The 21,200-nt window shown below is 35.2% G+C and overlaps 1 protein-coding gene across 1 annotated transcript in view; it reads right to left on the bottom strand.

The window, feature by feature from the left end:
• TTC3 (tetratricopeptide repeat domain 3) overlaps positions 1 to 21,200 on the bottom strand; it is a 169,419-nt gene that overhangs the window by 47,272 nt on the left and 100,947 nt on the right. Inside the window, exons 25-29 of the mRNA XM_044670285.1 lie at positions 14,709 to 14,782; positions 12,084 to 12,239; positions 4,237 to 5,146; positions 2,217 to 2,282; positions 863 to 1,012 (exon numbers count right to left, since the gene is read on the bottom strand). Of these exons, the coding sequence (XP_044526220.1) occupies positions 863 to 1,012; positions 2,217 to 2,282; positions 4,237 to 5,146; positions 12,084 to 12,239; positions 14,709 to 14,782 (1,356 nt within the window). The remainder of the gene's footprint in view (positions 1 to 862; positions 1,013 to 2,216; positions 2,283 to 4,236; positions 5,147 to 12,083; positions 12,240 to 14,708; positions 14,783 to 21,200) is intronic.

Here is a 21,200-nt window from a genome sequence, read left to right as displayed (position 1 = left end):
AGATAATAGGAAATTATAGAAATAGTAAATTACAGATCTTGCTATCTTTTTTCCTCTGGTGCTAGTGAATTTACTATTTTAGTTTACATAAGTCCCATGTTGTAGAACTCCCACTGTGGCCTGCTGCCCTATCTTTTATGAGTTATTTAAGACTTAATAGATTCTACCCTTCAAACACAGTTGACTAGATGGCTGGATACCAGGTCTCAGTTGGCAAGAAATTGAAATAAAAGCTTCTTAGGAGCTCTCTTTGGTGCTCTAAATGGCAGTACTTTATTCTCCTCAGTCTAGAACCTTTTTGAGTAGGCTTATCTGATCCTGATTAGGCCATTCTATCACCATGATTAGTGCTGATTTGATCTACTAAAACACTGAGTAATCTAGGTTTGTCTAACTTTGTCTATTCTTGTTTTTATCATCATTCTATCAGTGCTAATGTGGTACTTTGCTTTGTAAAAAAATTGTTATTGATATATTATTTTTATATCACTCTCATTTTTGAATGTGTCCCTTCATCCCTTTCACCCTACTCTTATAACAAAGAAGAAAAAAACTAATTCAATAAAATTAATCAACACTTCAATTGGGTTTGACAGTACCTATGAACTTCCACATCAATAGTCCCCCACCCTTGCAAAGAAGGGAGGAAGATTTATTTACTCAACTTCTTCAGAGCAAAGACTCATACTGCCTAGCTTTTAAATTGCCACTGCTTAAGGTATTATTGTAGCCTTAGAGCAGAAAACTTATCTGGGAAGATCTCTTTGAAAGATTTTTTTCAATCAATATTGTAAAACTTTATGTAGTCTTGGACAACTACAATTGTCTTGTATTATAATGGTGGCATAGATGACGAAATTACCTTATTTTCTTCCATTGTTCTTTTCAGTTTTTCTTCCAGCTCTCTGGTCTCTTCTGTACTTTTACATTTTAATTGCTCATATTTTTCCCTTGCTTCCTTAAGTTGCTCTTGTAATACCTGATGTTCCTTTTCCATTCGTAAAATATCACCCTATAATTAAATCATAAAATTGCATACTTAAAAAACATTTTGAAAATGGTAAATTCAATAGTTCTATAACTCAAGAAAGCCTGTTTCATCCTGGTTAACTCTCACAATTGGAGGTAACTTCCTCATTTAGGTAGTTGGAGCTTTGGCAATCAGGAGACCATTCTGCCCAAACAGGACTGGTCTAGGATTACCTTATTTTTTAAATTATTACAGTTCTCTGGCATTGTGCCATTAGGAAAGTTGAAAAAGGACAGTCAAGTGTATCCAATTTACTTATGAATGCTTTAAAATAGTCTATTAAGGGATAGAACTATCTGTGGACTACGATCCATCAATGAGCTCTATAGTGCTAACCTTCGTTATCTGTGGTTTCATAATTAATATCCAGCCAAAGTACATAATGAAAGAATAATGTAGTTTTAGATAACTTATTGTCTAAATTAAATTAGGGTTAATTTGGCTTTGGGCTCATCACCCAAAATTATCTTAGTACATATCTGAGACTTGGTTCCTTTTATAATCTATTACTGTGAAGAAAACATCTACATTAAAAAAAAAAGAAAAAATTAAGAAAATTGTCTGTTAGACTGTGCTGTAATTTTCATCAAAGCAATGAAATAGGGCTTGGTATATAGGAAGTACTTAAATGTTTGTAGAGTTATCCAGATTAAAGTTAAATGTAAGAACTTAGGTAACCTTCAGGGTTTCTGTTCAAGGAAGATGTAATTCAATAAAAACGTGTTTTACGTGTAGAGTTTTGCCACTTGACAAATACATAAAATAAATGTTTACTGAAAACTCCAATATGCAAATCCCCCCAAAAATCTCTTTCTTTACACTCATTGAAGTGCCATTAATGCCTGGCTAAACATTCTCATTAAAGGAAAATACAACCATAGGCAAAGACCAAATTAAAACATGCTAATAAAGGTCCTGCCTTGCTGTGGTTAATTTCCATCCCATCTTTTCAAAAGGAAATGTGAAGAATTGTAAATATTATATCAACATACTTGCATCTAATATTTCTCATGCAAAATAAGACTGTATAAATCTTTTTATAAATCAAAATCACTCTTACATATTATTAAAGTGTAATAATAATGTAATAACAATAATAGATACCTAGAGCAATACAGTAATATCTAGCACTTTTTCTTTTCAAACAACCACAAAATCTTTTAACATTTTAGCAATTTGGACTTACCTGCTGTGTTTCAAATGGACCAAAAGGCACAGTATTAACCTCCTGGTGCATTAAGTCTTTTTTCACCTATTATGCAACACAAACATGAGTTATTTTTAAATTGTTTAAATGAGATTATTTACCTCAAATTAACAAAGTATAATAAATTAATTTTAAAAATAAGAAAGTATAATAAATTAATTTTAAAAATAAGAATAAATTTCCCTGGAACTAGTTTCAGTAGTATTGGATGAAGAAGCATATAGGAAGAAATTTAGATATTAATTTAAGAAAGATTTTGAATTGGTTACTTCTGGTTCAAAGTCTAAATATAATCTTGAGGCAGAAATTTGCTTTGTGGGGTTGTTCAAAGTTGTCCTTAGGAAATGCTTAATTTATAACATTATATTCTTTTTGTTTGGTTTTCACAGCTTAATGTTTAAATACAATTTAATAATGTAACTAGTAAAAGAGAGGAAACATGATAAAATAGAGAGCAAGCCTTCTGGAGAAGTAGGATAATTTAGGCTCAAGTTTTCTGTCTAACAGCCCTGGCTATGTGGCCTTGGGGAAAACACTTTACTCTCTCAGGGCTCTGGACAAGATCTTTAAGGTAGGGTTTGTTAATCTTTTTTTTGAGTCTGTCATAGACTCCTCAAAATACTGTTTTTAAATGCATAAAATAAAATACACAGGATTAAAAAGGAAACCAATTACATAAAACAACTACTAAAACAAAAAATTAACCAACAGGTTAAGAATACTGGTACTAAGACTATATACTGTCTTTTTAGAGGGATTTTTTACTAGGGAGTTTCTTATACCTATAAAAGCATAGGTCAAGTCCTTGCCCACATATTAATAAGCGGTATATTTATAGTAGAGGAAATAGGCACATGGAAACTGAAGGAATTAGCCAACTTCACTGGAAAAGCCAATGATAGAATTAATAATTCAATGGGTCAACTGTGTGGGTCATTTAGCTACATGTCTCAAGTTTTGCTTTCAGAAATAAGATGTGTGAATTTTACTAATGTAATATGAACGTTTCTCTTTTTTCTGAAATAAAAAGGCTTTTTCAATAACTGTTGAAAATTAAGGGACTGTTTTTTAGTAAGAGTGGCAACCAGAAGGATTTTTTTCAAAAAAGATTTTCAAATATGCTTAAGAATATGGAAATTTTGCTTATTTAACAAAACTGAATTTAAATATATAAAAATTAACTAATTGGGAAACACAGAAATAACAAATAAAATAATGGTGATAAAATGAGATTAAAAAATACTGACATCAATTTATTTTTCATTCCTTATAGATCCAAAGTTTAGTTTCTAAACTTTTGTTTCAAGCCATTTAAAATTTGCTAGCTTGTTATTTTTTCTTGGAAAATGTATTTTTTCTCAGTACGAGGCCAGAGATAATTTAAGTGTGTTTTTTTTAAAATCAGATTTAGCCCAACTTCTAAACCTATAAAAATTATTTCTGTCCGTGAATTGGGAGTTAGTGGCTATTATCAGAAAACGGTAAAAACATTTTGGTTTTCTGCTTGAATTGCTATGATTAAATACAGCTATGATTTTATCAAGTTCAATACTTCCTCCAATTATACAGACCACACTTCATTTAATAAATTATTTCATGAGTTTATTCTGGCAAAAAAAATTCTTGATATAGTAGACAACTTCTCTGGGAATGAATTTCTTTAGACAGCTAGGCTGGTACTAAAATAGTCATAAAACACACTGCTTTTTGTTAATTGTTAGACAATTTTAAAAGAATATTTAACAGACAAAGCAGGTACCATCCTTTCAAAGAATTAAAGGTCAAGAGAAATTGCATATTTTGAATAATTCTCCTTTCTTTTGGCAGAATCCTTAAGCCATTCTATTTTTATTATTCTTAAATATTCTAAGACAGAAAATTCTACTTACTAATATAGCCTCACAAACACTAAACAGATCATTCTAAGACTGACCAAGAAAGACTGACAGAGTATAAATCCTACCAATACTACCATTACTCTTTCCCAACAATGTCTTACCTGTATGGCAACCATTCGTGTACATGGAGTATTTTTAATGATAGTAGTATTTTTCATTTCTGCCTCCAGTTTACTAGTGTCAATATTACAATGATCATTATTTTTGCTGTAGGTATCTTTGGCAGTATTATTTTTATAAATATCTGACTTTACAGTTGTTTTCTGAGTGTTCTGATGGATCTGTTTTTCATAAGTAAGTTTACCAGAGGAACATACTTTTTCAAGCATATTCCCCATTGGTTTTTCAGTATTCACATGACAAGCCTCATAATTGGCATGGATATGATTATCTCTTCTGTCAGTATCTGTGACAGGAGGTGCAGCTGAAACAGGTATTTTTCTTTTTGTCTGATAATCAGAAGATATGTCGGATGCAGGTGTGCATACATTAACACATTGAGATGACTGTGGTGATACATTTGCACGAGACACTGGTGTGTTACTGGTGTCAAATCCTTGATTAGAAAAACTGGTATTAAGAGCATTATGTGAGGTATGTCCTGCAGCTGCATGCTTTGCAGCTCGATTTCCCTTTTTATTTTTAGATGCTGGTATGTGAGAATTACAAGACACTGGTTTGAATTCCTTGGCTGCTGGATTCAACTGTGGTTTAACCTGGGAAGCATTTTTCTGAAAGGGTGGAGAGAACTTTTCTTTTTCATCTAGATTAGTACTTTCTTCCACCCCAGCACCAGTGGTCTTATTTTTCTTAAGTTGAATGGCATCTTTCATTAATCCAATATAATTGTCTATCATAACAAAACGAAGAGAATCCAAGAGAAAAGATTTTAAGCCTCCTGCCTCCTCCACAATCTTCCTAGTTTCTTCAGGAAAAAGTTCATATTCTCCAACCAATAACTTGTCATCAATTTCCAAAGGGCCATGTTCTTCCAGGATCTGAGAAAAATAGCTTTAAAAAATATTTTAAGGTTATTAAAGAAAATATTTTCCATTTATAAGTTTTATTTTTTTAATCACTCCCCCAACCAGAAGAACATAAAAAAATTCTATTTCCTTGGGAATATCTTCTATAACCACATATTCATTAGGCTATCAGAAATGAGAATGAAGCAAAAATATTAAATATTAATATAAATAGAATCCTGTCTCAGTTTTAGGCTTTAGAAAACAAATTCCTCAATAGTTCTGTTTTGAAGAATAAAGGTTAATGGAAAATTTAGCTATCATACATAAGTTCAATTACCCTGAAAATATAAAATGGTATCAATGAAAAGAAAAATGCACTCAAGAAAAAGACAAATTATAAATTTTATTTTGTGTACCCAATCAAGGGATATTGAATTGGTTAAGAAACAGCATTTTAGTCACAGTCTCTCATGCTACTCTAATTACTACTCTGACTAAAGTTAATATAATATATATTTTGATGTTCCCTCAAACACCCATATCTTCCAGTTCCTCAATCTACTAAAATCTAGAACCTATTCCTCTACACTTCACTAGGATGGTTATAGTCTTAATCTCACCCATAAATATCTTTGTCTTCATTGTGGCCCCCAATCCCTCCACCCTAAAATACTTTTTTTATTTTTCTATTTTTTAAAAAATCCCAGTTCTAAGGTTGAAGAGTTATTGAAGCAATGGGACTTAAGTGACTTGCCCAGGATCACACAACCAGGAAGTGTCTGATGCCAGATTTGAACCCAGGACCTTTCATCTCTAACTCTCAATCCACTAAGCTACTTGGCTGCCCCTTCTCCAAAGTATTCCTTGTTTTGGCTTCACTTTCTTCTCTTTCTAGTCTCCACACTTTGTTTGACCAGTTCAAAGCTATACTACCCTCTGCTTTTGCATTCTAGGCTCCCTTGTACCCCAACCATTTACACCTAGCCAAACTCCAACTCTGGAGTATACCTATTAACTTTCTCCTCCATTCCTACTCATGTACTGCTGAACAGAGTTTGAGGAAGACATGATACAGTGGTGCTGACTGGAATCACTACAAATTTATGTCATATAATCTGAACTGAGATTTTATTTTCTGTGTAGATTTTGGTTTTCTCCATTGAATGTTTATCTTCTTGAAGGTAGAAAATGTTCTACTTTTGCCTTACCATGCCTAGAGTCTACCATAGTGCCTAACGTATGGTGGTGCTTAATACTTGAATGTTAAATTACAAATAAAACCTTAGATGGTTTGACAGATTATTCTTTAAAACAAAGCCCAGATGGAGAAATGTTATGTTAAAGGAAATTAGCTAACAGAACATATAATAAACCATAATAAAAACTAAAATAAAATAATTCTTTTTATTCTTGGCCAACTTTATGCATCTCCTGATATTCAGATATTTAGTAATGTAATTAAATAAAACAAACCACTTCTAACGCAAAATAAAAGTGCACACTATTTTTTCTTTTCAAAAAGAAAACTAGAGAAGGCAGTTGAGTGGCTCAGTGGATAGAACCAGCCCTAGAGATGAGAAGTCCTGGGTTCAAATCTCGTCTCAGACACTTACTAGCTATCTGACACTGGGCAAATCACTTAAACCTCACTGCCAAGACCTTACCACTCTTTGCCTTGGAACCAATATACAGTGTTGATTCTAAGATAGAAATTAAGGCTTTAAAAAAACAAATTGAATCTTTACAGAATTGCAGGGTATCAACACTGAAGTGATATGGTTATATGGTTTTATTCAGCACCATTTCATTCACGTATGCATATCTGGTGTTCAGCATATAAAGACTGAAATTGGTTTATTGGCCCTACTGGTCCATACCTCAGATTTCATACTTGGAAATGTCTAAGAATAGGCCCAACTGACAATAACAACTAACAAAAGGTTTAAGAGAAAATCCTTAAATAACACTTTACAATATCTGGACAAAGAATATTGGTTGTTGTCCTTCATAGTAGAAGAGAACCAAAATAAAATGACTATGCCAGAGTCAATGTACATCTGTCCAACTTTGGCTGACAAGACCAATATGAACTCATAAAGCTCTACAGTATTTCGGGCCAATATCAACATGTGGGATGAAGATGACTCTAAATTTGTGTAACTCATTTCTTTTGAGCTACTGCAATTCTGCTTTTATTCAGAGCACAGTGCCTTATTTTATGTGGGCATGCCATGTTGGGTAGTCCTGTGCTGTTATCTCCCATGTTTCATAATCAACAGCAAAGTTCTTCAGAGAGAATTTGTATCATTTCTTCTGACCTCTGTTTGAGTGCTTGTCTTGTATAAGTTCTAGAAAAAAACAGTTTTTTTAGATAAATATACATTTGGCATTTAAACAATATGGCCAGTTCATTGGACTTGCCACCTCTGTAATAGAATTTGAATGCATGATAGTTAAGCTCAAGAACGGACCTCAGTATTGTTATAGGGATTTAGCTTAGGAGAGAAAGATGATTGACAGGGAGGCAGATTCCAGAACTTTGGTAGGAGACTGGCAAAGTGTCAGTTAGACTCTTTATGATTTCCCTGTATGGAGAGAGTCGTACTTCACTATGTGTGGATCCTGATTTAATTGGAAACATCTACTATCAAGAGACCCTGTGTAAGAATTTGATTGAATTTGAGGTTAGGGCTTAGTTGGTGGACACTGGTCCAAGGATAGTGGTCAAGATCCTCACTCCCTCTCCTAAATTAGATATACCATCAGTTTCATCTATACTTAGGTAGACACAGCTTTTGAAGATCATCTAGCTTCTTGGACACATACATGAGAAACCTCATCCTATACAGCTGACTCTGTTTACCTTCCAGTTTCTGGATAGGTTAGATTCAAGGCAGCTATTAGGGTTTAGCTTGTTAATGTAGTTTTACCCTCCTGAACTTTGGGGAGGGGACCCAAGTACTGTAAAGTAGTTTTTCCCATTCCCTTCCCTTCTTGACCCATTAGGCTATTAAACCTTAAAATATCTACAAGTCTCTCCTTTTAAGTTCCTTTCCCAAATCAGGTGATTGGCACCCCACCATCAGAAAGGACCCATTGTGTGATCCCAGCAGACTCCCTGGTGTTACCCACTTAACAGTCATTTATACCCATCCTACCAACCCACTGAGTTTATATATTACTTTCAATCCCCTGAGAGATTATTCTTTCAGTATCTAGTACCTTGTTCTGCCAGGTGATCTTCAGAATCTTCCTAAGACCATTTAAACAGAAGCTATTCCATTTCCTGGCATGAGATACTGTCCAGGTTTCACAGGCCACAATGTGGTCAACACAATACCTCTGCAGACTTTCAATTTGGTAGGCAGCATAATCTCTTCTTTCAGAGCTTCCCAAACATTAAACTAGTTCTGTCAATGCATGCTTCAACCTAATCATCTATGTGGACATCCAGAGAAAATATACTGCCAACATAAGGGAACTTATCTACAACACTCAAAATTTCTCTGTTTACTTAATGGATAATTCCAACATATGGCTGGTGGAGAACATGTTTTTTTTTTCGTGTTAATTGTCAGGCTAATATTAGCACAAATAGTAGAAAATCAATCAATAGTCTGTTTCATCTCAGTCTCAGGCTGCATTGAATGCACAATCATCTTTGAAAAAGAAGTCAAGTACCAACTCTCCCTCCACTTAAGTCCTGGCTTGTAGGACTTGTAAATGATTTACCATCAGTGGGATAGCTGACACTTTTTGTCCTCGGGAGGACATCTGACAACATTGCTGAAAATATCATGCTAAAAAACACAGGAGTGGAGGCAGCTAGGTGGTTCAATGGATAGAGAACTAGGTCTGGAGGCAGGAGGCAATGAGTTGAAATGAGATGCTTCCTACCTGTGTGATGCTAGGCAAGTCACTTAACTCTCATTGCTTAGCCCTTACTGCTCTCCTGTCTTATGAAAGGTAAGCGTTTTTAAGGGAAAAAAAAAAAAAAGACACGGAAGCAAGCACAAAGCTGTGCTTTATTCTACTGGTGACCAAGAAAGCACAAGAGGACCATCCATAAAATATTGATGAACTCCTCCAGAAGGCCAAATTAATGATCTTCCACAAATAGTACATGACTGACAATACTAAAGGCTTTGGTCAGGTTGTCAAATGTTGTGTACAGACCTCTGTTCTATTCCTGGTGTTTCTCCTGGAATTAGGCAACAAATACTGTATCATCTGTTCCTCAGCTCTCAGGTAGATGACCATCTCCCAGGTGATCAAATAGCATATTAAGAAAGACTATGGCAAGAACCTTGCCAGCAATGACTAAGAGAGAGACCCCCACACCACCCCATGATTGTCACAGGATAACCTATTTCCTTTTCTTTTATAGAGATGAAAAATGGAAGCATCCTTCAGCTCTTGAGGGATAACTTCTTCCTGTTATATAACAGTCAGTTTTTGTATGAGCAGTGGGTCCCTTGCCTTGTAGATCTTTGCTATAATGGAATCAGAAACAGATGTTTTGTCACATGAGATGAGTCTAATAACATTCAAAACCTCTTCTTCATTTGGAGGTTTGGCTAGAGAGGGATTGACTTCTACTAAAGCAGGCAGTCAATAGCTTCAGCATTGACTGATAACAGTCTACTGATAACACATTGGAAATGTTCAGCCCATCTCTATAGGATTATGTCTTTATCATTGATCAGTGTGACTATCAGCAGTGAGTAGTGGAGATGCATCATAGGTCTTTGGCTCATAAAGAGATCTTCAGAACATCACAGAAATGCTTTGCATTGAGTATAAAACAGAATTTCAATTGCCTTTTTACACCAAGAGTCCTGCATCTCTCTAAACTTTGTTTGAATTTTACTTTGGAAGGTGCCTTCTTAGAGAGAGAAGATCTATCATGCTGGTAAGCCTTGTGGAGTTCTCCTTTTTCATTTAGTAGCTTCTAAATTTCCCCATTATTTTCATCAAACTAATCCTGATAGTTACAAGTAATCTGGCTCAGAAGAGTAAATGTAGTGCTATATAAACTAAATCTCTGAAAGCTGCCCACTCCTTTTCTACTCCACAGGTGCAAAATATGTGTTGGCTCAGCTTTCTCTTCATGTTCCCACATGGAGAAGCATTCTAATCTGTTGACTTTAAGTCTTTTGGTAGTCATTCTGCCTTGGGGTTGCAGCTTTTGTTGAATGAGAATGTTTAGCTTAGATAGGATAAGTTTATGATCAATCCAGCACTCTGTGTCACGTATTGCCTTTGTCACTCATATCCTATCTGACTCTTCTCTCCTTACAAAGACCTAGTCTATTAAATGCCAGTGTTCACTTTTAGGGTGTATCATGAAGTTTTATTACATTTAGGTAAACAGAAGACAGTGTTGGTGATGAGAAGGTCATGAGACACACAAGTCTTCAGTAGTAAGTAACCATTGCTGATGCTCTTTCCAAATCCATTCCTCCCAAGAATTCCCTGCCATGTCTGATAGTTTGTGCCTATTCTAGCATTAAAGTGACCCAGAATTACAAGCTTCTCCTCTTTTGGTACACTGATGAAGATTTCCTTGTCTTCACAAAATTTTTCTTTGACCTCATCAGTTTGTTCATAGTGGGAACATATGCATTGATGATGATGGTATCGCACTTTCCTGCAAGTGGAAGTCACACTATCATGAGCCTGCCATTCAAGCCTCTGAGGAGGCATACAAGTTTTCTGACTAGATTAGATGTGATGGTGAAACCTATTCTAGTTCCATGATGTTCCTCATCATAGTGACCATTCCAGAAAATTGTGTATCCAGTTTCAACTTTGGCAAGCTAGCCTTCACATCAGTTTTGTTTCACTCAGAGATGCTATTTGGATGTGATACTTGATGAGTTCTCTTTCAATAAGAGTTGTTTCATCTTTCATTTCTATTGGATTTTATGTTGTCCATAAGTAGGAGGACATTCCAGGTATCAATGGCAAAATCTTCATAAAAGTTTTTATATGTTTTTTTCTGTTTCAACTGCAGGGTAGGATCCTTGCCAGCTATGGTAAATAGGCCAGGGTTAGGTAAAGCAGACAATTTTAGGGCAGTTTTTCTAGATCCTTCCTTACACAAGGAGGTGAGCAGTGTCATCATCAAAAAAGGCTTCTCAGATACCCAGAGAACTGTCAAATTCCACTGATGCTTTGGTCCAGTGAGAAGACAACCCAATGGCCAGGACTGCCCCGGTGCAGAGTTGTGACTACAGCTCCCAGTGTATGTGTACCTGATGCATCATCACTTGCCTGTCACCTCAGGACATCAAGGACTTTAAAACAATAAAATAATGAGATAGTAAAATGTAAAATGGTATGGGTGGTGACTTTTGACTCATACATGAATGAGATTTAAATGAGGTTGAGTTGTTTGAAGGCCTTGGTCTCACTTTCTCTTCTAGTCATTAAAGACCAGTGGCAAGACAAAAGTCAAGATGACTAGTGATGACTAAGGATGCTGTGTATGAACTTGGCATCTTTGATATCTGACCAAATGCTAAGCACTCCAAAATATCTGCTACAGCTGCCTTCAAGGTGAACAAGTTATTTTCATCCATCCATTCCTCTGGGGGATATCTTCACTTGCTTGGTGTAGATACCTTCCTAACTCACTCAAAGGTTTGAGGCTGGTTTAGTGCTTCAGTTAAGAGGGTTTATTAGGATGTAGGCACTGGTCATGCTACAGCTTCTTGGAGCCACAGGTGAGAGCTGGGTAGCAGGTGGATACCAAAGATGGAAAGCAACCCTTATATAAAAGGTTTGGCAGCCCTCACCAGAGGTATTAATCTTCCCTGAATATCTTGTACACTCCATAAAGAAAATTCTGCCCTCATGATCACTGTATAAAAATGATTCATCTAGTAAATGTTCAAAATTTAAGATGTCAGTTAACTAAAAGACAAATAAATGGAACTGCTAGGATCTCACAATATTATAACAATTAAAGTACTTACTCATATAATGGTTCACATTTTGGATCTAGATTACTATTCAACTTCTGATAATGGCTATTATTTGAACTATTTTTTTCATATAGAGCTTCAAATTCTTCTACCTCATCTCGAAGATAATCAGGTACTACAAATGGGTCATAAGAATTCGATGGAAGTCTGTAAAAAAAAAGGCAGATTTTGTGAATATCAAATTGTTTAATGAATCTGAAGTATGCAAACTCTTAAGGAGGAAAAAGCTCAAAACACATAATTGAGTCTTATGAAGCAAAAAAAAAATCAGAAAACAAAACAAAAAGAAACTCTTGAAGTCCATATGAAAACTCAGATTATTTTTTTTTAATTTAGATATGAGTACATTCCTAGTCTTATTCAAATTAACTTCTAAAAATTTTAGGTCTGATATTCTGGAAGAAGGCTATAACTTTTTGTAGTTTCCCAGGGTAAGCTTTAAAAAATTGGTTATTAGTGTTTTGCTTTTGTTTTAAAGTCATGTAATATAACAATTATATATATCATAGATAATTATAATATAATACAAAGTCATGTAATATAACAATGAATAAAATATAAATGTTTTAAAGGAATCATTAACTTAAGGAGATCAATTTAGACATAAATCTATATATTAAAGGGATAAAAATGAAAATAAAAAAGGTTTAAGTATCCATTTAATACTAAAAAATTTCTAAGGCTTTAGCAATTGGTATAAAATTATATAAGCAAATTTTATCAATAGATTTGTTATTAATATACATAATATCCAATATTTAATGATCAACTACTATTATTAAGAGGGCTAAATCTAAATACTTTATTTAGATACTTTCCTTCTTACTAATTTTAAATTATTATTTTTATTTTTGGTGAACATGAGTTAAAGGATATAAAAAGAGAGTATAAGTCATGTTACTCATGAAGTAATGCTACGGTAGTATGCCCTGGTCATACAACAGATGAAAAAACACATTCAGTTCTGGGCACATTTTAGGAAGGACAATGAGAAACTGAAGAATATTTAGTGAAGGCAGTCCAAGACTGGTAAAGATTCCAAAACAATGTCATGTTATAATGACATATGGTGGCTCTGCCATGTAATACTTCCATGACTGGGCAAGTAACAATATATTTGGGTCTTGGTTTCCTCATCTGTAAAATGAGGAATTGGACTAGATGACATGTCTGAGGTCCCTTCAAGCTCTAAATCTATGAAATATATATGAATAAGGCTCTTTGTTATTTAGAAACAATTTCTTCTTGAAAATTCATGTATTCATAATAAATAACAGGTTTGGGGGAAGTTGGGAGGCTCAGTGAATTAAGCAGGTCTAGAGATGGGGGGAGGTTCTAGGTTCAAATCTGATCTCAAGACACTTCTTAGCTGTGTGACCCTGCACAAGTCACTTAACCCCCACTGCTTACCCCTTGCCACTCTTCTGCCTTATAACCAATACATGGTATTGATTCTAAGACAGAAGTTAAGGGCTTAAAAAAAAAACAAGTATCAGGTGTCAAAATACATATTTACACATATAGGATTAAACTGGCTTTATTACATAGAGCAAGTAATAAAAAATGGAACATAAACTATTATTTATTAGTTCTCTCCAATGAATGATTTGGGAGGATTTTCCTAGAAGATATCAATAGCACTGCTCTAATTTATTATTCTTCTAAAAAGTGCTCTAGGGGGCAGCTGGGTTGCTCAGTGAATCGAAAGCCAGGCCTAGAGATGGGAGGTTCTAGGTTCAAATCTGGCCTCTGACACTTTCTAGCTGTGTGACCCTGGGCAAGCCACTTGACCTCCATTGCCTAGCCCTTACCACTTTTCTGCCTTAGAGCCAATACAGAAGGTAAGGATTTTTTTTTTTAAAGTGCTCTACTAGGCAGAGTTCCTAAAAATTATTGGTATAATGTAAATAAAAAATCTTATGAATTATAATATAAAATAGATTACAGGATCACAGATATAGAAAATGGTAAGAGATCTTGGAGATAATCTAGTCTAAATTCTTCAGTTTACAGATGAGGATACTGAGTTCAGTGAATTGTCAAAATCACAAAATTAAAGAGTCAGGATCTAAAACCAATTAATCTGAGTTCAGATCCAGCCCATCATCACCAACTCTGATAGAAAGGTTAAGGAATCATAGATTTTAGATTCAGGAATGAAGTGAGAAGTAAGTTGGTATGATGCCTAAGAGCCAAGAAGATCTAGGTTCTATTGCTGACAGGTATAGGCTACGATTTACTCTGGGCAAGTCACTTAAACCTGTACTACCAAAGGCAACTTCTAAAAATTACAAGTTACATAAGAATTGCTTACCATTACTATTAGAGAGAATTTCAATGAAAATACAAGTCTGAATCAAAAAGGGATATTACTTATAGCTGTGGTAGTAAACCTATGACCCACATAGCTGAGGGGACACCCAGAGCCTTCTCTGTGGGCACATGCACCATAAACCATACGGATGTGGGACCAGGCTACTTCACTCCCCTTCTCCATATGTACCTGAGGACATTTCTCACATCATCTGACCCTCTCTGTTCCCCATCACTGAATTATGGGATTTGTGCACTTTCAAATTAAAACAAATAAGATTTAAAAATGAAAGATGTACTCACAAACTACTTTCATCTGTACCAGTTTTATCATCATTTTGAGTTACTCCACCAACTCCAGAGAGTATGAAAACAGGCTGGATTTGAAGGGGGGAAGTGATTTTTTTAAAAAGTGGAAAAAGGAGAGAAAAGGGAAAGATAATTGGTAGTGGTTTCTTACTAAAAAAATAAAAAAACATTTTTAAAAGAATCACTACAAAGAATAATAAAGTATTAAGTATATAAATTGCTTTAATTAAACCTTATCTGATTTTCTCATATACAAAAAGGTATAGTAATATGAACAAATGTCAACAACCACGAATAATAAATAAATCCTAATAAAATTTACATGGCTATTTTACCTATTATAGAAAAAACAAAAGTCCCACTCAATTCAAACTATTTTAATTAATCCCAGAATATAAATCCAAAAATAAAGGAACATTCTTACTTGACCTCATCCCAATCCACCCATACTTTAGGGATTTGGGACAGAAGGGAAGAATGAACATTTATACCATGCCTATTATGTGCCAGGCCCTGAAGTAAGTATTTTTACAAATATTACTTCACTTATGCTTATAACAACCCTGAGAAATAAGTGTTAGTATTAGCCCCATTTTAAAGTTGAGGAAAGTTAGAAAAACAGAAGCTAAGTGATTTGCTCAGAGGCATACAGCTAATAAGTGCCTGAGGTCATATTTGAATTTCCTGACTCTAAGTCCAGTGCTCCAATCTACTAAGCTACCAGCTACCTCTGAAGGTATCATAATCCCTAAATGAATATTTGACTGAATATAGAGATGAAGCAAAAAGAAAATAAGTACAGAAAGTGAGCAGATAGGAAAAGTGTGTTGATTTCTTAAATAAATTAAAATGCCAGGGCCAAAGTTAAAGGGTATTTAAAAAATCTAGATATTTTCTGTACCCCTTTTATTTTTCAGGACTTCACTCTACAAAACATCCTTCTGGTAACCCATATTCATGATCTTCAAATTACTCTTGACTTGTAGAATTCTCTCATCTATATATCAAATCTGTTGCCAAAGCTTGTCATTTATACCTGCACAACAAAGCTCTCATTTGGCCATTCTAGTTCAGATAATTAAATAAAATTTCTTATTGGTCTTTCTTTGTTTTAATTTTCTCCCTTCTCTAATCCATTTTCCACAGAGGCCCAAAGATTTTCCCTAAAACTCAGGTCTGATCAGGTCGCTATCACTCAGTACAGTGCTTGGCACATAGCAGGTGCTTAACAAATGTTGATTGATTAAAAATCTCACTGGCTCCCTATTAGCTCTAGGATCAAATATTATCACTGGTTCCCTATTAGCTGTAGGATCAAATATTATTCATATTTAGGTCATTATTTTACAATTTCTAATTGTAAGTTTTAAAATGTATATAATTATTAGTACAGTAGCCCATGCGTATCATTTATAAGTATACTCAAGGTGCATGGGAATTTTTTTTTACTGTCAGGGGTGCTTAGTCAAAGTTGGCAGATCACTCTTCTAGACAATTTTATAGACAACTTTTATTCTTTCCCCCTCTTTTTAAATTTAGAATATTTTTCCATGGTTACATGATTCATGATCCCCACCCCCCAAGCCAACAAACAGTTCCACTGGGTTATATGTGTATCATTGTTCAAAACCTATTTCCATATTATTCATATTTTCAGTAGAGTGATCTTTTAACATTGAAGCCCCAATCATATCCTTATTGCACTACATGATTGATCACATATTTTCTAATGCATTTCAGAATTTTATTCTTGAAAGCTTTCCATTTTTTTTCCTAGAATGACTTTCTCTGGGCAATTAGGCCCTGGGACTAATCAATCTTTCTCTGAATTCTTTGAAATCTGCTGTTCTCTTCTATGACAAATTTAAAAAAAAACATTTCTACCCAAGTTACTGTTTTCTCCTTTCATAATAAGTATCAAGTCCAAAAGAATTAAACAATTAAATCTCTTTTGTAAGGTAAGAAATATGTCTGCTTTTGGTAGAGTTTCAGTAGATGGTTTAATATTTAATGTCCTCTAATGATGCTATTGAAATCATGCCTCAATAAATAAATTAAACAAAAAAAAAGAAAAGCATGCCTCTATGCTAGGCTTTTGATTTATTTACTGAATTTCTTATACATTTAGTTTTATCATTGTTTAATCCATTCACATTTTCCCAAATTCATTTATTCTGAACTTTAAAAACATTTGTATGAAATTTTTATACACAAAGTAAAACAGAAAAAGAGGACTGAATATGAAGTTGCATTTTTCAGTCATGTACAGCTAGCTTTTCTTTTGAGTACATAACAAAATCAAAGCTGTCTTGCTTGTCTGTGATTCATTGTGGTCTTCCTTCTGTTCTCTGCATTTTTTTTTTAAACCCTTGTACTTCGGTGTATTGTCTCATAGGTAGAAAATTGGTAAGGGTGGGCAATGGGGGTCAAGTGACTTGCCCAGGGTCACACAGCTGGGAAGTGGCTGAGGCCGGGTTTGAACCTAGGACCTCCTGTCTCTAGGCCTGACTCTCACTCCACTGAGCTACCCAGCTGCCCCCTCTGCATTTTTAAAAAAGAAATCTCAATGATTTTTTTGCAACCCTGCCCCTATCCAAACTTTTTCTTATCTCCAGACCCCACTAGAAAAAAAAGAAAGAACATAAGCATAGCAAAAAAAAAATTCCATAATGGCTATGCCTAAAAAATGTAGGTTTTATTCTGGATTTTGAATCTATCAGGTCTCTATCAATTGTTCTATAACTGTGGTTTGCCACTGTATTGATCAGAATTCTTAAAACTTTGAAAATTTTTCTTTTTAACTCCCGTTATTGTATAATGTTCTGGTTCTGTTCCGTTCAGGCTGTATCAGTTCATATTAGCATTCCCAGGATAAGTCTAAAATCATCCTCTTTGTCATTTTATGGAATGATAATATTTCAATAAATCCATATACCACAGTTTGTTTAGTCACTCTCCAAACTCATTCTTGGTTTCCTAGTAGGGTTCGTGACAGCTCAAACAGTCTAGTGACTTTTGGAAAAGTTCCATGGACACAGTCACTAGATTGTTTGAGCTGTCACGAACCCTACTAGGGCTATACTCCCAATAGATCAAAAAAAGATAACAAGTGTCAATACGAGCAAAAATATTTATATTATAGCTGCTCTTATTTTAGTAGCAAAGAATTGGAAACCAAGAATGTGCATATACATTGGAGAGTGACAAAACAAATTGTGGTATAAGGATTTATTGAAATATGACCATGCCATAAAATGACAAAGAGGATGGTTTTAGAGTATCCTTATTATTAATGATTCCTTGGGTTTTGCCACTTGTCAACTTAAGGTATCCTTCCTATCTTGTAGCTATGGTCTGTTATCTAACTTGGTAAATATATAGAGGCAGTTTAATTTCTTCCCCTTCCTTTTCCATTTAAAACCCTTTTATTGGATTTGTTCAATATCCTTTTAAAATACAAAATCTTGCTGTTGAAAGGGGAAGAAAAAGAACTTTGGAAATGAAAAAATTACAAAATCTATGTGTGTAAAAATGTTTTCCCATCAAAATGTTTCAAAACAAACAAATAGTTAAGAAGACCAAATAGAAAACATCTCCTCAGATGACTGGACTGACAGGAGTAATTTGAAGGCAGAGAAATGATTGAAGCTATAGGGTATCACAATACTCTCGGGTCATTTGCATGAGACTGTTTTAAGAGTTCAGAAGGTCTTTTTACAAAGAAGTATATTAAACAACTATTTGGAGACTACAAGGTGACCAAAGAAAGAAATTTTTTCCTATTTGACAGAAAGGGGTATTTTGTGAATTTTATCTTCATAAGGGAAAGATGATTCACTGACCACATAAAGGCTCTTGTTTGATGAATTAAGAGACAAGCTGAAATGCCAACGGTGACAAAACTGAATCAAGAAGCCAGCAGAAGAGTCAGTTGATGAAGGAGTCTTGAATGTATGACTTTTGTAGTTTGAAGAGATCTGAATTCTGCAGCAATTTGAGTAATTGCTCTACTTTCCCTTTCCATAGGAGAGGGAGAAACAAAGGAAGGAAAGAGGCTTTGCATCTCCTTACCTGTAGTTAGAAACTTGGATATAACTGAATAATGCAGAATATTGAGTTAATTGCTAGGTGATCAGCAAGCCAAGGTGGGAAGCTTCATACTTCCCTGAATAAAAGCAATTGCTTGTTCCTACAACAGTGTAACATTTTCTTACAACCCTTTTAAACCACTTAAGGGATTTGTTAGTTTCTTCATTTTAGGAGAAGAGAAGATTTGCTCAGCAAGAGTTATGTGAGGACTAGAAAAGTAGTAGTCAGCACAGAAGTTGTTTCACATGGTACATATAGTACCTGAAAGTACAGACCTCAAGCTTTGCAGGCCAAACTTGTTGAGTTTCTCCAAATACATGGGTTTTCCTCAGTCATGTGTCTCCCTGGGAGGCTTCTGTGTGTTCACTCTCCTCAACTGATGCTATGTATACATGGGAAAGCATGACCTAGATCACTGTGAGTACCATGATATTTTGAGTATTCCCTAGTAGATGTGATGTTATAATTATTTTTACTTTGCCTTATCATTAAATAAATATTGCATATTTAAGAGTTGATGATGTCTTAGTATCTGATTTTGTGTAAATGAGAAATACTCTGGAGGGTTTCAGGAGACACAGTGGCAAAGTGTAGCAGTATATACCCTCTATAACTGATCACTCATAGGATCTTGCAGTTGAGCTGAAATGTGTGATAGTAATCAATCTCTAGGAATCTCAGATCTGCCAGTGTGAGGGCAGAGTGGAATTCTAAAGAGAAAGGAGATGGCTATACCTAGGCTGGTGCTATACTTATAAAACATTAGTCAAAGATACTCTCACTAGATCTGGTTTAGTGTACTCTCCTTTCCTGTCATTATTTTAACCTATGGTCCTGAAATTCAAATTTCAGTAATCAAACACCCTCTTTTTTAAACCAGCATTGACTTCTCATATCTTTTCTCTTTGGAATTTTAAGCATTTGATAGAGACCAATTCCTGTTTTGTTTTGTTTTAAGTTTTGCATGTAGTTTCTTGGATCTCACCAATCCCTATTGGTTCTGTTCTTTGCTCTTTGTCCCCCATCCATAGAAATTTTTGAAAATTAAGTTTTTTTGTTTTTTTTTTTGCCTTGTTTACTCATTTTCCCAGTCTTTTTTCCCCCCTGTAGTCTGGGGATTCTGAAAGCTGCATGCTGCTTCTATCTCCTCTCCTGGTTTGCAGGGTTAGGTACTGTGAGCTATTTTGATCTGGGGCAGTCTTTTCTTCAGCCATGGAGGCTTGGAAAGGCCCAGAGCTATGGACTTCCAGGCTTCACTGTGGGCTGTTGCCAGGGCCTGGGACTTCAAGGGGTGGGTCTGAGGTGCTCTTTTGTTGGTGTAGCTCCTGTCCTAGGATCCTGAAGTTGGCCTATGCCCTGGCCTGTGCCCAAATCTGGTATATAGTAGGTGGGAGGGGGAGGAAGGGTTTGTCAGCACTCCTCTGTGTGCAGTTATGTTTCTAATTCCCCCTTATCCCATGAAAATCAACTCTGTCTACCTTTCAAATTGTGTTCAGAGGGAGAGCTCCCTCATTCACCCTGCTTTAACGCCTGTTATTTTATGGTGCCTTCTAAAGTTTAGTTTGGAAGGACTGTCAGGATGGTTTCAAGCTTTTGCTGCTACTAAGCTGCCATCTTGGCTCCGCCCCCCTCAAGCATTTGATAGAAAGAAGTGATAAAACAAATACCTGTGTCCTTAAGGTCTTCAGTTTCTTGCCTAAGACTGTAATGTTAAACAATACTTGGGCAGAATGAAGATGAGGTAGTGAAAGGAAGCTTCAGAGTATAGTTCTCTCCCCCACATCTCCCTGACAAAGAACTGGAGAATTTGTTAGACTGAATTTTCATCTGGAAAGCCAAGAAGAAGTAATGAGTCATTTTTCTAGCCCTTGAAGGCATAAGGAGATGGACATAAGGTCAGTGGACAATGGTGATGGGGGTTGGCAGAAGTACCAATTCACAGATTAAGGAAAAAGTTTCAGAAGCAAATGGGAACAAGACGGTTCCACTCCCAGGAACAGGTACAACACTGCAAGACCCAAAGGATCTCAGATGGGCAATTCAGTTATGCCAAACCTAAAAAGCCTTCACGTCAATCTTTAGATTTAACCTAGGTCCTTGGTTGGGGTCTCTGAACAGCAAGTACAGGTAGTTAAGTTTCCCAGTCACACAGGACTAGGTTCAAACAATGTTTAATTTCCTCAATCACTGTCTTCCTTAGAGTCAGGGCAGAAAAGAGCAAAACTTGATCTAAAGTTGCCCTACGGTTTTTAACATATCATTAGAGTCCCATTTACACTGTAGTTTGCTTCCTCTGAGTGGGCTGAATGAACCATGGGTAAAGTAACATCAGTTTCCTGGACACACAGGGCAACAACTACCCAAACAAATGACCCTTTCTTAGAAACTAAACAAGAT

The sequence above is a fragment of the Gracilinanus agilis genome, chromosome 3 (genome assembly GCF_016433145.1).
Source record: "Gracilinanus agilis isolate LMUSP501 chromosome 3, AgileGrace, whole genome shotgun sequence".
Lineage (NCBI taxonomy): Eukaryota > Metazoa > Chordata > Mammalia > Didelphimorphia > Didelphidae > Gracilinanus > Gracilinanus agilis.
The sequence above is the reverse complement of the archived record's forward strand: the minus strand, read 5'-3'. Positions and strand labels throughout refer to the sequence as shown.